At 37.9% G+C, this 17,693-nt stretch overlaps 1 protein-coding gene across 1 annotated transcript; it reads left to right on the top strand.

Annotated features, from left to right (window-relative positions):
- The first annotated feature begins 394 nt into the window (after positions 1–394).
- st14a (ST14 transmembrane serine protease matriptase a) lies at positions 395–17,644 on the top strand. The gene is made up of 19 exons (XM_050061610.1): positions 395–800; positions 3,592–3,751; positions 5,089–5,219; positions 5,360–5,430; positions 6,247–6,413; positions 6,588–6,623; positions 8,415–8,649; positions 9,951–10,093; positions 10,203–10,306; positions 10,435–10,547; positions 10,626–10,762; positions 10,845–10,949; positions 11,062–11,169; positions 11,267–11,383; positions 12,367–12,489; positions 12,674–12,857; positions 14,665–14,936; positions 15,866–16,002; positions 16,680–17,644. The coding sequence occupies exons 1-19, from the start codon at positions 759–761 to the stop codon at positions 16,836–16,838; spliced, it is 2,544 nt and encodes an 847-aa protein (XP_049917567.1). The 5' UTR covers positions 395–758; the 3' UTR covers positions 16,839–17,644.
- The last annotated feature ends 49 nt before the right edge of the window (positions 17,645–17,693 follow it).

Below are 17,693 nucleotides of genomic sequence, written 5' to 3' on the forward strand. Positions count from 1 at the left end.
CCACAAAAAGGCAGAAGCCAGGATAAGATCACCTGACTGATACTAAAAATAGGCTGTATGAAACTTTGACTTTATCAGGATTTGACAAAATGTTTCAAATATTTGAATTCATTTATAACTTATTAAGATTGTGTGCAGGCTAAAATACAGCTGCTTCAAAACGCTCATTACAAATTGAATTCATCCAGCATTGTAAGTATAATAATCGAGTTAACAGCGTGGTTTGTTATCTCCTCTTTTTTCTACGTAGTCATTTTCCCATAAAAGGTCATTTAAAAAACATTAAACATTGTCCTCACCTGTGGCAGGTAAACAGGAAGTCGCTACAGGTGCGGGGTAGAGACACGCCCGCAGAAACCTGAAGCTCCCGGAAAAAGTTTTCCCTCTGCTGTTGCGTCCAGTTGCCCTCCTTCTGAGTCACACGCGACATATTGAGGTCAGACAGACATTCGTGAACATCTCGACCGAAGAAGACCCTCCTTATAAGACACCACAAGAGATTTTTGTTCGCTGTAACCTGATTGTGGTTTAGATTTTTTTTTTTCCTCGGTGGAAAGGTGGAGGTTGGATTCAGACAGACACAAGAATCATCTCTTGGCGACTAGGCCTGCAGGTTCACCTCGGAAAACAGCCAGTGGGCCGCACCAAAAACTACCACAAGTCAAAGAAATAACAAGAAGAGGAGAAGTTTGGGAGAGCTTAAGTAGTTTAGGTGTTTTTATTTTAATTTTAGCAGTCTGTGTAGGTGTTGAACCCCGATGGATTACATGGACAGTGGACTGAGATACACCCCAAAGTCGGTAAGAAACATATACTAATATACAGTCCACAAGTCATGCAACATAGGTGCAGGCTCTGTTTTGTCCTCTTAAATGTAGAATATGTGTTTGGGTTTTTTATGTAGGACTTTGGGTGTTACCTGAATCACCCTCCCTCCTAACATTGGTACTTGTTTGTGGGGAAGTGTCAGACAGGAAGTGAACTAAACTGACATAGAAAGAAACTTAAAAGATGAGTTAAAGTTAGTGTGAACTTACAGGTAAGTACCTGTAACAAACCTGTCAGACATTAAGTAGTAGGTCAGTGTTTTCATTCCACACATACACATAATACTTGAAAGGATGTCCCTGTAAACAACCATACAATTCTTTTAACAGTCTCTGCCACTCTTATCACCAGCACACCGTTTTGCCTGAAGACAAACATGTTACTAAGTGAAAAAAAATCCAGCATTTAGAAGCTGAGAAAACCTGCTTTCATTCCTTTGCCAAGCTTCTGGTTCTTTTCTGATTACAGGCTGTGCCGGCATTTTAATTTGGTATATTTGGGAGGTGAGCCTTTAAACTTGTTAATCCCATGTCATAAAAGCCCAGAAATGTTTACATTCATGAGAGCAAAAACTTCCTCTGAGGCTTCACAATCCCCCAAACGTGTTATTTTGATACAAGAAAATCTATGATCTGCAGCTGCATCCTAAGATACATATGTCAGATCATTTAATCATGAGCAGTAGCTCTTGTGAAAATACCAGGAAACATTTATGTAATCTTTGTTCTTTTGCCTATGGTACACCATTCCACCAAACTGTCTTGTAAATGTAACAGGTTTTTTAAATATTCTGCTGCACTAGCTCCTGTTCTCTGCTGCCTTACTTCCAAGAAGTTAGCACAATGAAAAATGTATTAAGGCATCTTCCCACCAGCAGTATACAGTAAATGATACTCCAATTCCCTACCACCCTTTAAACAAATTCAGAGCTTTGGATAAAACCTTTTTAAAATAGTTATTCTCTCTGTCGAACTTCACTGAGCTTCATCAGAGAAGGTCCTCAGACAGCCGGCAGTCTTTGAGGAGCTGACGCCTGAATTCCTCCAGGTTCCTCCGCCCTGTTGCGACTTGTTGACTTGAGTCCCTCTCTTCTGTACACTACCATCCCTTAAAGATTACTTCACATTATCCCAGTGTTGTGATAAATACATGGCAATTTGTGAAAAAGGAGGATCTGTCCTAGGAGCAGATCTGAGGTGTATTCAGTTGCAAAGTTGCTGTGTTGTGTTTCGGCCATTGATAGTGAGGCTGAGTAATAGTTTAATGCCATTTTGAATATATCATGAATACATGATGTTTATTAAGATTTACAATTCTGCTGTCTATAACAATAATAAGCAAGTTTCTGTTAAAGATGGACAAAATTAGGTGTGTAACGTGTTTAGCAATATCATTGGAATATTTCAGAATTTTGTGTTGTGATTGTGTGTGGTTTTTTTTAAGATAATTACACTGACTGAACCATACTGATACTGTTTACAAGCTCACTAAAGATTTAAACTTAAAAATGGTTCGTTTGAAGAGTCATGAGTCATAGTTCCAGTCATGATTCTGGTTGAAACGATTTGATGCCAGAAAGCTTCATCTTGTTAATATGGAGATGGGGTGTTGTGTCATGTTCTCTCTGTTTCTTAATTTTGAATCGATCTCCTTTAGATATGTAGCTTTAAAAAAACACCCCAGGCAGTGAATGCATTATGTATGTAATGTTTGGATAATAAACAAAGCAGAGTCACACATATCTTTGTCACAGACTCTGCAGTGAGCCTTAAATGGCAGATGTAAAAACCAGCTCTCAAAAAAATAAATGCTGCTGCCGGGCTATCCTAGACGCAGTAAAATTAGTTCAGTTATTAAGCATTAGTATCAGGTTTATACAGATGGAAAGAAAGCATGCGTGTGTGTGTGTCCTTGGTCTACATTCATAGTTTTGCACTTTGTAACTTTAAAACTTTCACAAAATTAAAGTCATGGGAATCTTTTTTGAGTTTTTTTAAACAATATCCCAGAGCTTGTAAGATTTTTTTCTTTGTCATTTTCCTGTGAATCAGTCTAGTTTTTTAGGGTCCTTTTTAATTTTCTACTACAGTTCAGTAAGCACACATTCTTGTGCTTCACTTCAGACCTGCAAGTGGTTCGCTCCCAGCAGGTTTGACAGGATTTTACATGGTGAAACCTTTGTACTCCCTCCCCCCCCTCTGTCTCACCTCTTAAGGTGACTCACGCACAGAGATCACTTCTAATTCATTTACAGAACCAGGCATTGAAACTGTCCTTTCTGTTTTTTTATGAGTTCATTTTTTTATAAAAATCTTAAGATTTCTTTCCCCTAAGAAGTCATAAGGCAAAGAAAAGAATTTGGTCATATTTCAGTATGTATTTTCACAATTTCTCTGGTTGAGAACATAATTCTGTAGGTCACCATAGGCTGGGACATTCCTAAAATATACAAGTACCTACTTGCTGCCTGCTGCTGTCACTTATCTTTAGTTGATTATCTACTCAGGACAAGCAAAGACAGTCACTTCTATTCTGTCTTAGGGTTAGCGTTAGGGTTAGGAAAAGAAAAACAACATCAAAAGTGTCACTAAAGGAACATCCTTGAGGCAAAGCTCCTGCAGCTTTATGTCCACAAATGTCTTCACACTTCTGTGAAATGGTTGGAATTAATATTTGGAGGTTGTTGTTTTAGCATAATATAGGGCCTTCAGTGTTATGTGTTGATCATTCATTCACTCATACAACTGTATGTCTGTCTTCTAGGACAAAGACTGGGACACCAATGTCCAGTTCCTGCCAGCATCGGATAACAAAAAGCTTGAGAAGAAGAAGGGTCCAGGGAAAGTTGGGGCTGTGATTGGTGTGGTCATCTTCGCTCTTGTTGTTGCGCTTATGACCGGACTGCTGGTCTGGCACTTCCACTGTAAGTAGTCCCTCCTTTGTACAAGTTATATTAATAGGAAACAATAGCAAACGTTTAAAAAAAAAAAGCATATAAAACTTGAACTAACCTGATCACAATGAAAAACATTGCTACAAAGGTAGGTGATGTCTGTCATGTAATCTGTCAGGTAACTTGATACACACTATGTGCTTGGTCAACATGAGACAAATATTAGAGTACAGTGCATATGTTTTTTCACGTCCTTTTCAGAGCACTTAAATTTGCCAGATTATTGTCATTCATGCTAGTACAGTGGATTATGAGAAAATAGTTCAAAAAGGTCCTTTTGCACATTGTTGTGAAAGTCCCCCTCCACTCAACAATGTTTTTTCCATGTTTATGTGCCCTAAAATGAATCATCTATACTGACTTGTATCCGTGTAAAGTTTGTCACTAGAAAGGTGTTTTCAAATTCTTCAATATTTGTATTGAAATCTAAGATTGAAATATATGCGAAGGAGATAGATTAGGTACATACCTAATACAAAAGCCAATTGCCGTCTAATATGGGAAACACATATCGCCGAGGGGAACATATTTAACATTAGCATCTTGAAAGTTTTGACAGCAAACATGGTAGAGTGTGCAGTTTTTGGATGTAAACCAGACCCTGGAACTTCCTACCATTATCTACAAAAAAGCCCATCTTAACAGATATTATTGTATGTTTAACAAATAGTAACACTGCATTAGTCACTGCCACTTAGCCTACAAGCTAACAAGCTAAAAACAACATAAATAAAAGATGCTACTTGATATGTCTGCCAGTGGCCAATTTTAGTGCATAACAGACTTCTCATCTGAGTCAGACTGAGGCTCCAACATGTTTGGCTGAATCTCCTATGTTTCCTCCTACAACGGTAACACGCTTACAAACAGGATCAAAATCTGTCTTCTTTGGTGGAGTAAAGATATGGATCAAAAGGAAGAGAGAGAGCATATTCGTTTTTCCATCCTCTTTTAGTTCCTTCTGAAAAATAACAAAAGCACATTGGCATAAAAGTTTTTGATAGACCAAGAAATGTTCATAAACAAGTTAGAGCTCAGTGCCCTTTGTTCTGTTTATTCTGTCTGATTATTTGCACATGTAAATTATTTAAACCTAGAGGGAGAGATTAAAGCTACATCAGTTGAAAGAAACTTAAAACTCCACAACTCAAAAGATAGATGGGGAAAAGAAATTAGTGACAAACAAAGAAAAGTTAACAAAGCCAGAAATCAGATGAAAAGCCACAGCACTAAGATAAAACAGGCTGAACTCTTGTGTAGTAAGAGTATGGGTATGCATCTTCAGTCTTGTCTGTGTGATCCTGCAGTTCGTAAAGATGTGCGGTACAAGAGGATGTACAGTGGCTCCATGCGAATCACCAACCAGGTGTTCGAAGAGGCATACGAGAACTCTAACAGCTCAGAGTTCAAGGCGCTGGCAAAGCAGGTGACATCACAGGTGAGACTTCTGCTCAGGGCTCTTTGCCTCTGCTCTGTTCTCAAAAATGAAATTCTACTGCGTGTCAACAATTGTTTTTTAGGTGTTTTCAAACAGCTCCGATTCATGCTCTGTTATGATTTTACTCCTTTCTCTTTCAGCTTAAAGCCATCTATTCCAAAAGTCCACAGTTGGCCAAATACTATGTTGGTTCTACAGTTCAGGCTTTCAGGTACAACTTCTTATTACCTCTTTTAGAAGCACCATGTTTCCCTTCCTGTTTGTTTTTTGTGTTGGTTCATGGGACATCTCAAAAAATGGATTAAACTGAAGTTTGGAAGAAAACTAGGCCACTGGTGAAGGAACAAGTGGTTGTTTTTGTAGTGCATACAGGCAGATCTAATAGCACCATCATTTATACCACACTAATCTCTAAACATTTTCTCGTATTAAAATTGCAAGTTCAGAGGATTATGCAGATATGTGCTCTCTGCTTTTGAATGCCGGCATTTTTTTTAAGACGATTTCCATGCCCCAATATGGATGGGATTTACTGTTAAAGATATACTATATGGGATATTCCTAAAATACAATGTATAGACTTGTATAGTAGCAAATAATTGTAATAGTAATTCCTCTCATCCATCACTTATGACCCACAATAAGTGTGTAGTGGTGTGTCCTGCCCTCTGTTTGTATTTTCTTATTTTATGTTTTGTGGGACATTGATAGACTGGTAAATTAAGAAAATGACATCACTTTATGGTAATGCACTTGCAAGACAACACATATGATATTGTGATATCCAAAATCTAGGACTATCTCCTCTCATATCACAGTATTGATATAATATCAATATATTGCCCAGCAGTGCTGAGCCATTATATTACTTCCATCATTAACCAATTACAGTATTTAATGTAAGAACGATAAGAGTCTTGATATATCAGCACGCATGCATCTGTATGATCGTTTTTAGTATAGTGACATTTTGTTTTTTAATTTGCTCCACCTCTATACCGTTTCATTTGTGTCTTGTTGCTCTTAGTGAAGGCAGTGTTATTGCCTACTACCTCTCTGAGTTCAATGTTCCTGCGGGCCAAGAAGCATCTGTCGACCAAGCCATGTCTACGATGGAGAAGCTGGTGGAAAAAGAGCAGCGTACCCTGTACAGACCTGGCAACTCACTCTCTTTACAAGATGTGCGGTCCTCAGGTAGAGTCAAGGCAACTGAAGGCCAAACTTGTTTGTGATTCAGTCCATAAACCAAACTGTTTCGCTTGTGGTTTGTTGTAGAATGTCAACGTCTGTCTGATTGTGGACTTGCTGTTTTCTGTTTTGTTGTCAACATCCTCTTCTAAATCATTTGTTTTGTGTTTCATCTCACAGTGCTTGATGAACGGCTGCTCTCAACATCATTCAGCAGTAAGTGCTCAGTTTGCATCTAACATTTAGTCTTCGAGAGTTATCTTTGACAGCTCATCTATAAAAGTAACAGCAAACATGTCTAACACATAAATAGTTCATGGGGTTTGGAGCATGTTACCATAGCTGAAACCCTTATTGATTATCGTATCTGGACACTTGTTACGTAAGATTATTTCTTTGGACATATAGAGCAAATCACAGTGACATCACGCTAAAAACAACAGTTACTTCTGGGTGGACATCTGGCAATTGATTTGAATTTTGGAGATATGTGAAATCAGCAAACTGGTTTATTTTTGTTATCATTTTAGTTGTAACTGTAAAGTGTAAAGAATTATAGTTAAACATGGTGGTCCAACCTATCTGATTGTCTTCGACAAAACTAAGTCCAGTTGCATTCCATTCAAATGCCTTGAGATAACTATGACTATGATAACTATGGATAAATGAGAATATCCACAGGCAACCTATCTGATGTTTTTTTGTGTGCCTATTTTATGTACCCTGGTGCTATTTACTGCAATTTGCTGCTGTGGGCAGGGGCCACAACAAAACATATTTTAGCTACCTAAAAAATAAACAAATATCTGTCCAAGTGTCTATTTTCACTGCTTTACCTTACACACTAGGTGATCATGGCAGCAGTTGACCAGCAACTCCTGTGTTCTGCAAAGTAAAATGAATGTTTTTGTCAGTGAGTGTGGTGGCTTTGAGATAATGGCTTCAATTCCCCTTCAGAAATCACTGTCTGGCGGCAAGGTGAAATGGTGCAAATAATTTAAATATAGTGTACTCTGAAATTGATGTTGATTTTTTTATGTGGGCCTCTTTAAGGAGGCTAAAAACTAACCTGTTGAGGCACCATTTGCACACATTAAATAATTTCATGTACGTAACATGGGGCTTTTCTACCCAGAAGTTATTGTAAACAAACATCGTAATTTGGTTTCAGTGTTGGGGGAAAAACTAGTTACATAATTAGATAACAAAACAAATGTTTCTGTAATCTGTTACTGAGAAAAAATATGAAATGACATCACAGTTACTAATCAGAATGATTGCATTAACCAAAAGGTTACATTGGTGTATATATATTTGTGGGTAAAAAGTTGATAGAATATAATATTCATTTGTTGTTTTGTGTTTTTTTGCCATGCAGGAATGCCTTCCTGTGGCATAGCCTGTTTCCTGACATTTTTCGGCTTTATTGCCCAGTTCAAAACATTTGTTAAGACAGTAATTAAACAGTAATCAAACGTACTAAGTTATATTACTTTAATGACGTGATTACAATAGGTGCTTTAGATAATAGTTATTATTACATTTTTAACGGTGTAACTAACAATCCGTAACCTATTACATTTCAAAAGTAATCGTCCCAACACTGTTCAGTCTATAGATACCTGACAAAAAATATGTTTGTTTTTTTTGTTTTGTTTTTTCAGCTATCTTTCTACCCAGCAAAAATTGAAAATTATGAAATGTAAATTATGCAGAAAATGCAAGTCTGACTGGCATAATAATCATGCAGTTTAGTCATATTTGGGTGTGCAATTTGTTGATGTTTTCCCTAATGAGTTTTAATGAGAAATGCAAAATTTTGGAAGAAGTGTACAAGACTTTCTCTTTATTTTAATCGTAATTTAGCAACAGCATCATTATGACTTATTTACTTTTAGTCCAGTGTTTCATCATACCCAGAAAATGTACTGCACTTAAGTACAAATGTTGGCATAGTGATATCAGAATTAATGTGAGCACCACTAAAAGCCATTGTTTCTGTCTCAGGTTATTTCAGTTTTTCAGAACATACAAGGACCAATCACATAGAGCAGATCCAGTCCCCTGGCTTCCCAGACAAACCTTACCCCCCCAACACCTTCATCCAGTGGCAGCTGAGAGCAGACCCCGGCTATGTCATCAAACTTGAATTTGATACAATGAATCTGGAAGAGGTATGCAAGAATGACTTTGTCAAAATCTACGACTCCTTGGTGGCCATTGAGACCCGCGTTATGGAAGAGTGAGTTTTCCTTTTGTCTCATTAAAATACAGCTTCACACAGACAAACAACTTGCCTGCCTGCTTCCCTCTTATTTTCCTGCAGTGGCACACAGTACATGTTTTTAGATTTGGATTGAAAGGAACATATTGTATCTTGTATGTAAGGCCCTCTGCTGGTCAGATGGGCCCTTTACATTACCTGAGTAATGTGTCATGCCAGAATGTTACCTCTTTTAATATGACAGTTAAATCTGGGAGCAGTTCAGATAAAAAGCTGAGAATGTCATTGCTTTTTCCAAAGTGCAAAAACAACATGCAACAACCAGGACTTTTACAGGCAGAACATGTGTGCATGCTAAAATCATTAGTGGCATTCTTGCAGGGGAGTAATAAAAACGTCTCAGTGATACACTGTATAAGTGATCTAGATCGACTCTACATATACTGTTTTCTTAGTGGACAAGGAAACTCTTTTCATCTTTTAAAGGTCCAGTGTGTAGGATTTAGGGGAATATATTGACAGGAATGGAATATAATATGATAAGTATGTTTTCTTTAGTATTTAATCACCTGAAAATAGCACTTGCAGTGTTTTTATTGCCTTAGAATGAGCCATTTATATTTACATAGGGAGCAGGACCTCGTTGACAGAGTACGCCATGCTGCACCGCCATGTTTCTACAGTAGCTCAGAACAGACAAAGCAACAGACAGATCTCTAGATAGGGCCATTTGCATCCGACGTGCTGAACAGCGTTGCAGGAACACTGATTTGTAGCGTAAAACTGCTTTATCAAGATTTTTATTCCAGTTTTAATCACCTGGTCTGTTTAGGAAGAGACCTCTGCAGATTAATTGGCTTCCGGTAGAAACCTCCTGAACAGTAAACACTGAAGGAATTCTATCTGGGAGATGTTTCTGTCTGTTGCATTCTGCAATCCTCACTGCTAGATGCCTCTGAATCCCCCTGAATCTTACACACTGCTCCTTTAATATATGATTAAACTCAATCCATGTCCAAGGAACCAGGCTTATAAGACTGTAATATGATGTATTTTGTTTGTGCCAAAGGTAAAAATCAAGGTTCAGTGAGAATTTTAATTCTTAAGTAGAGGGGGAAAATTTCAGAAAGACCATTTTGCACATAAGTGTTTCCATTGAAGTCTGATCCCAAAAAACAGATGTTTTAGAATCAACTCAAGCCAATCAGTAAGTGATTTTACAGCGAACATTTAATTTAAACAAAACTGCAATATAATTATCACATCAGTGAACAATACATATAGGAAATTTATGTTGTCTGTGTTTTTTTTCTCTACAGGATGTGTGGATACTACTCACCTAGTGAGCCACTGACATTTCTGTCATCTGGCAATGTCATGCTGGTGATGATGGCCTCAAATGACAAGAAGAACTACCCTGGTTTTAGAGCAACAGTCTCACAAGTCCGACGTGGAAGTAAAGGTAGGGACTAATGTCTGGGTGGTTGAAGCTTATGTAGGTCTCTTTGTTATGAGCCGCACTATAAATGTTAAATATTTGTGCAAACACTGACACTTACATTTTTTAACAGGAACAACATGTGGTGGCCAGTTGACAGGTGAAAAAGGCAGCTTCTCTTCTCCCAGCTTCCCAAATTATTATCCTCCTCGAACTTCATGCCAGTGGACAATCCAGGTGAGACGTCGACAATTGATCCACACGGCCATATCATAAGTTTCAAACAAGTTTCTGTTCTATTTTGCTCTTCAGAAGGTCACGTCACCTTGTCAATTGGTTTTTACTCGTCTCTGTCTGTCATTAAGGTCCCTGATGGTAAAGCGGTGAAGGTGACATTCAGAAAGTTCCTCATGACTGAGCACGGGCAGGAAAACAGTAAAGACTGTCGCAAAGACTACGTGGAGGTCAATGGAAAGAAGTGAGTCTTTGATTATATGTCTACATTGGAATTATGTAACAGAGCAGAAATGACAGTGCTTGTGTGTTTCATTGTCAGACTGTGTGGAGACAAGCCTGATGGAACAGTGACAGAAACCAGCAGCACCAACAAAATGAGTGTGGTGTTTTTCTCCGATGACTCCTATGTGGACCGAGGTTTTAATGCAACATATGAGGCCATTGACGTTAAAGACCGTAAGTGATTTAGTTTCTCACTGATAATGATAAGTTCTTTACATTAGGCAAGTGTATCTGACCGTAACCCTTTCATCCACAGCTTGTCCAAAGCAGTTCCAATGCAAAAATCAGCAGTGCATTAACAAAGACCTCAGGTGTGATGGCTGGAATGACTGTGGAGACATGAGTGATGAATTAAACTGCAGTAAGTGCTGTTTACTCAGATTATACTCAGAAGGAGTAGTAAAAATCAGTAGTCTTAATTCCTCTCTACAGTGGTGGTACACAAAATGATTTTAACTGTATTTTCCATCCAGAGTGCAATTCAAAGGACATCACCTGTAAAAATGGGTTGTGTAAGCCCATGTTCTGGAAATGTGATGGTGTAGATGACTGTGGAGACCGCACAGATGAGTTGAACTGTGGTAAGACCTGTTAACACTTATGGATGGATTCTACATGACCACTGAAAGGCCTTCGATCTTTTCAGTTTTCTTATGCCTATCTGTTTTGTTTTCTAAGGTGGATGCAAATCTGGACAAATAACGTGTAAGAATAATAAATGTGTTTCCGAAAAAAATCGCTGTGACGGCACGGACGACTGTGGGGATGGGTCAGATGAGCTTGAATGTGGGAGAAGTAAGAATTGTTTTCTAAATCACAAAAATGTCACTGAATGTACTATATATCTTATTAAAATGTCTTTTTTTTTTTTTTTCAAAATATGAGATATGATTCGCTACTTTATGTGCTGACTTATTGAGCTATTTATTGAATTCTTTTCCACAATTGTTTCCAGCAGATTTACTCTTTAGCCATAACATCTTTAAAAAGTGATACAATGTCAGAGATGTGTGAATATTTTTTTTTGTCTTATACTGGAGTTCTTTAGCCCACAAGCAGTTAAAAAAAACAACAACATTTTTCCAAACAACTTAAAGCTATGCTATGCAGGATTGTGGGGTTAATGCTTGTAAACATGCTCACCGGCAAAAGTGAAAATAAAAGCCAACCACAGATCCACTCTCATTAGGGATTTCACCTCGGAAATTTGCAAATCCTAGGACAGCGAAGGAATGGCCCACCCTACTTTCCCTATGACTGGCAAGTATTCATTGCCTTCATAGGATGGATTGGTTAAGTTTAGGACAGAGGAGTGGGATTGGTTTGGGTTTGGGTAAGAATGTAGGGTAAGCTTATGAGAGGCAGAGTAAGGCAAGCTATTCCATCGCTATCCTAGGATTTGCAAATTCACTTTCACCTCACTATATTTGCATTTTTTTGGTGCCAGAGCACCTCTTGGGTGCATGCTGATGAATGACCCAAGCACAGAAATGGGAAAATACTGGCAGAGGGCAGAGTCTCTGCAGAAAAATACACCATCACATACTTGTAGTGGGTCATGAATTATGACCAAGAGGGATTACTCTTGTGTAAGTCTATACATTGTTTTCTAGGAATATCCTGCATAGTATATCTTTTAACTGCTGTAAAAATGTAAAGTTCCCTTCTGTTTAAAATTTTTGTACATGTGTTACAAACACATTTCTAATGAACACATAATTGATGACTGAAGGAATTCATAGTTTGAATTTTTATTGTTCTTTCTTCCCTCTCTGTAGGCACTGATGCAAGATGCACTGATCTTACATATAGATGTAAAAACAATAAATGCATCAGTAAAGTGAACCCAGAATGTGACGGGACACAGGACTGTGAAGATGGATCTGATGAGGAGAATTGCGGTATGTCACAATCAAAACCTCAGTGGGTATATGTACTTTGTCTCAGATTTTAAAACCAGTAATTATTGCCATCTGCATTGTTTAGCTTGCATCAAAAAACAGATGTGAACTTCCACCCACTCCAGGCACGAAAGCAAGCTGCAACAAGTCAGCCCTGTGACTGATTGATTTTGTTACTTTGCAGATTGTGGGAGGAGTATGTTCAAGACGTCACGTATTGTGGGCGGTCAGGATGCAGAAGCAGGGGAGTTTCCCTGGCAGGTCAGCCTCCATGTGAAAGGTTTTGGCCATGTGTGCGGAGCGTCCATCATCGGTCGACGCTGGCTGGTTACTGCTGCCCACTGCGTGCAAGATGACGGCAGAACAAGGTAGCATTTTACTTAATGCTGTATGTTCTCACTGGCAAATATAAATCTTTACTTTTCTGCATGGTTTGAATAAATTAGGGCTTATACTTGCAGATCTCTCAGAATGGTGATCATTCAGTTTTCATATTGCAGATATTAAGCAGATGCTCCTCTGCAAAAGAAAATGAAATGAGTGCAACAATGAAATAACAAAAAGTCCCCTACAGTATCAGTGGATTTTTTACCTAACCACACAACAGTAGAGCCATCTTTACGTAAATAAAAGTTCTCTCCAAATCCTGCAAAATAAATATGTCATCCTTCTTCAAGACCTTGAATAGTCTTGAATACAGTTAAATAGAGTGTGAACACAAAAACAGGGGCTGTTCGCTTTATAGATTTTCTGAAAGGCCGCAAGTGCTTCTTAAATTCTTTGGGTCATTGGGACAAAATAACTTGAGTTTAAATATTCTGTAAACAATTTGTCACATGCATAGTGAAACCTTAGACCTCTGTGTTTTTACAAACAACACAATGCTTGAATGTGTGCGTGAATAATTTAACATGCATGAACCCTTTCCAGGCCCTCAGTGCAACTTTTAGATGCATGTTTACACCATGCTTCTCTTTACAACAGTAAGCTCCGTTTAGAGCCATCAGAATAACATCTTGATACTGAAGGTCGTTAAACAATGCATATTCTGCTGAAGATTGATATTCATGCAATGGCTCAGTGGGATCAACACAATGATAATTGCCTTTAATAAATTCCTTTAAAAACTCAGTTCACTTTGGATGCCATCTGAGTTAAAACATTCTCTTCTACACTCGCTGCTCTTTGAAACTTAAGCATTTTTCAAACATTTTTCCCATGCTTTTGTGTCTAAATGATAATGGGAGCAACTGTTTTTTAAATTTGTCCAATATTGAGAGAGAGGGCTGCAGCCACAGAACACCCACAATATAACCAGATGGGACAATCATGCACTGTCACTTTGCATCCATTAAAAGTGGTTATTTTTGCCACAGACAAGCTCAAATTGTTATTGTGAGTGTCTGCGATGTCTCTCTACCTTTCAGTTGATCAGCTCTGTTTGTAATTGTGTCTAAGTCTTGCTCAAGGAGAAGTTTCATTCTGAAATCTCACAAGACGTGACTTGTTGTAACAAGACCAAATCGTAAATGTGAGAGGGCATAATGTGTTGTGCTAGAGTACATAAAGTGTAGCTTTAGTGTTATCTAAAAGATTTTCAAGTCATGGAAGGTTATTTAGCTGATTTTGACAATGTGGATGAGGGCTTTGAATTTGATGGCCGCTCTTATAGTTTTTGAGCCAGAGTATATGTCTCATGAAATTTCAGAACAAGACTTTTCCTCCAACGGGACTTAGACACAATAACAAACAGATTGACTCAAGCATAAGGTAAAGAGACTCTTCAAACACTTAAAATAACATTCTGAGCCTGTCTGTAGCAAAAATGCCCACTATTAATGGACATACAGTGACGGACTTACACTTGCCCCAATTAACAATAAGGATGTCACGTGGCTGCTGGCTGCAGCCCTCTCTCTCTCTCAACTCTGGACCAATTTCAAAAATTGTTGTTTACATCAGTCACTCAGACAGAAAAGTATAGGAAATAGGGTCCATGTTAAAAAATGGCAAAGTTGCCCTTTAACTAATGATTAACAAGTTCTGAACAGCTAGGCCTAACTAATGGGTTTTTCATTAATATTTTCTGATGTGATTTTTGTGCCACGTGATGTGGCTATTAATCATCCTAGATTAAGAATGAACTTTGCGATCTGTTTTGGTGTGCGTCCTCAGATTCTCCCAGCCCGGCACTTGGGAAGCTAACCTCGGCATGCACAGCCAGCAGCAGACTGGAAATCCCGTGGTGAAGAGGAACTTGAAGCAGATCATACCCCACCCTAACTACAATGACTTCACCTTTGACAATGACATTGCCCTGATGGAGCTGGACAGTCCTGTCACCTACTCTGATTACATCAAGCCAATCTGCTTGCCGGCTCCCCAACACGATTTTCCAAGTGGGAGCACTGTGTGGATCACTGGATGGGGTGCCACTCGAGAAGGAGGTGAGTCCGCACAAATAATAAGCCTTGTATTTCTCATTTTCGTCAAGAGCCACTAGTAAAGAACTATCAGTCAGTCATAGTTTCTTGTTTGTGAGTTTTTAATTGGATGTAATATTGGTGTTAGAGCTGCAACAATTAATCAATTATTCTATTAGCTGTCAAATTTTAAAATAATCGCCAACTAATTTGATGATCAAGTATTCAGCTTGAGCAATTTTTTAAGAAAAAAGTCAAAGTTCTCCAATATTAGCTTCTTAAATTAGAATATTTTCTAGTTTCTTTACTCATTTATGACAGTAAACTGATTATCTTTGGGTTGTAGACAAAACAAGACATTTGAGCACATCATCTTTGGCTTTGAGAAAAACTGATTAACATTTTTCACTATTTTCTTACATTTTATAGACCAAACAACTAATTGATTAATCAAGAGATGAATCGACAATTAAAATGATCAGTAGTTGCAGCCCTAATTGGTAGTTGGTAGTAGTAGTAGTCAATGCTGATTCAAATTTGACTGAATAAAGAAAATCATCAGATTATCTCTGAAAAATATTTTTAGGCTCTGAATAAATGTTTTTAATTGTAATATACATTATAATTGGGTGGTTAATTCAAATATGCATTTGGTTTGTTTTGGTTTAGTGTTAATTTTGTTTGATGATTCTCTGATATATACTGGGTTTTCATAATTTGTTAAAATATTTTCATTGTAGTAGCTCTATATTTGCCTACAAATAGATGTCATGTAGTATGTACGTTAATACACACCAAACCTTTTTACTGAGGACCTGCCATTAGAAACAATAACTTATCTCTGATGAAGGCCTGCCATTACCGGAAGCTTGATCACTGGGAAAGCCCCAACCTAATGACATGACATTTAGACCAAGCGTGATGGTATACTCCTGTGTGTGTTTGCGCTTCAGGATTTGCTGCAAAAGTGCTCCAAAAGGCCCAGGTCCGAATCATCAACCACACAGTGTGTAACGATTTGATGGGAGGGCAAATCACATCTCGGATGATGTGTGCTGGAGTGCTGAGCGGAGGAGTCGATGCTTGTCAGGTAATAAAAAGCCCATGCTGCCCTGCTTTCTCTCTTTCTGTTCCTCTTTGAAGGACAGCTTTCTCCAAGGAGGATTCACAAAACAAAGGGATGTGAATATTTTGAACAGTATGCAAAGTTGACAATTATCCATAAATTCAACTGTTGTCAACTATACTGTGGTGATGAAAGTGTAAGGCTTGCTCAGTTGTATAGAGTAGAATATCACCCAGACCAGTTGCTTAGTATCCTTGTTTTCTAAAGAAGCATAATGCTTTCACTTGAGCAAAAAAATCTGCTTTGTTCTTCTGAATCATTTTGACTATTATCTCAGAATTTTGAGATAACTTTTCATTGACAAAAATCTACTTTTGTTTTTCTGAATTAATCAGAACAATCTCATGAGAATTCACAATGTTCTTACCTTGTTTAAAAAAAAGAGCAGTGTGTCTTTCAATTTTTCACAGAGTGCATTACGCTGTGTTTTTTTATTATTATGATTTTATTTTGCATTGCCTCACAGTTTAAATGATCACATGGCCATGGACTTTAGAAAAACCCATTTCCAGTGGAAAAATGGAAAAATTAGAAAGGGACGGTGAAGGAGGAAAAGGTGAAGAAAGGGCAGAGAGAAAGGAAAATTCCCCATACAGTTCCCATGTAGTAACTTAAGGTACATGTCTATTTGTCTCCGTTAGGGTGACTCTGGCGGCCCTCTGTCCAGTCCATCTACAAGTCGTATGTTCCTGGCAGGAGTGGTCAGTTGGGGTGATGGCTGTGCCCGCAGAAACAAACCTGGCATCTACACAACAGTCACCAAATACCGTGGCTGGATCAAAGAGAAGACGGGAGTGTAGACGACTGCAGAATAGTCGGACTCAGGCCTTATTGACATTAACACAGATTGATGACCATTTTTTGCTTTGCCACTCTGACTTTTCAGCTGAAGTAGTGGCCTTGACTCCCAGTCGCAGCTGCAGTGGAAAATGCACTGTTTGCTTGAAGAGCAATTTCAACACATTTTATGTCTACTGTGATTTTTATGAGGGTGGGGTTGATGAAATGTTTTTAAATGTAAATAAATGTTTTATTTTTGTGTTTTTTTGCTGTTGTTTTAGTGTATTTTGATGGAGAACAATGTTATGTGCTGCACATGAAATAGATTTTAGGTGTGATTGTTACACATGTACATAAATGGAAATGTGCATCCTTGTACTCTGTGTTGTCCTGTGTTTTATCAGTATATGTAACAATTTCCCACCATGTTTTGTTGTTGTCTTTGTTCTAAATTTTATAAATTTAAAACAAAATGACAGTACGCTCATTCCACCTTACCTCCTATGGCTTGGTATCTTACAAATTATATCATTTATTTTTACTCCAGCAGAAATCCCTGAGAAGTAAATGATATGAATGTTCACTAGCATTAGCCTTGTTATCATGCACAGCATTTCATTTTAACAGCTGTGAACTGCTTTTCTATCAGCATAAAAAAACAGCATATTATAGTAGGTTTTGTTTGAGTTCCATCTCTCATGTTTAATACAATGTTATGACCTCTATTTTATTCAGCACAAAATCAGTACTCATGACAGTTCAGTCCATCTCAAATCTGTAAATGTGTGTTTTATAGCAGATGTTTTTAAATAAAATATGTCTAATATAACCGCCTTTGCATTTGTGTTATCATTCTCTGACATGCAGTTTATCTA

Source organism: Epinephelus moara, chromosome 2, assembly GCF_006386435.1.
Source record: "Epinephelus moara isolate mb chromosome 2, YSFRI_EMoa_1.0, whole genome shotgun sequence".
In the NCBI taxonomy this organism is placed as follows: Eukaryota; Metazoa; Chordata; class Actinopteri; order Perciformes; family Serranidae; genus Epinephelus; species Epinephelus moara.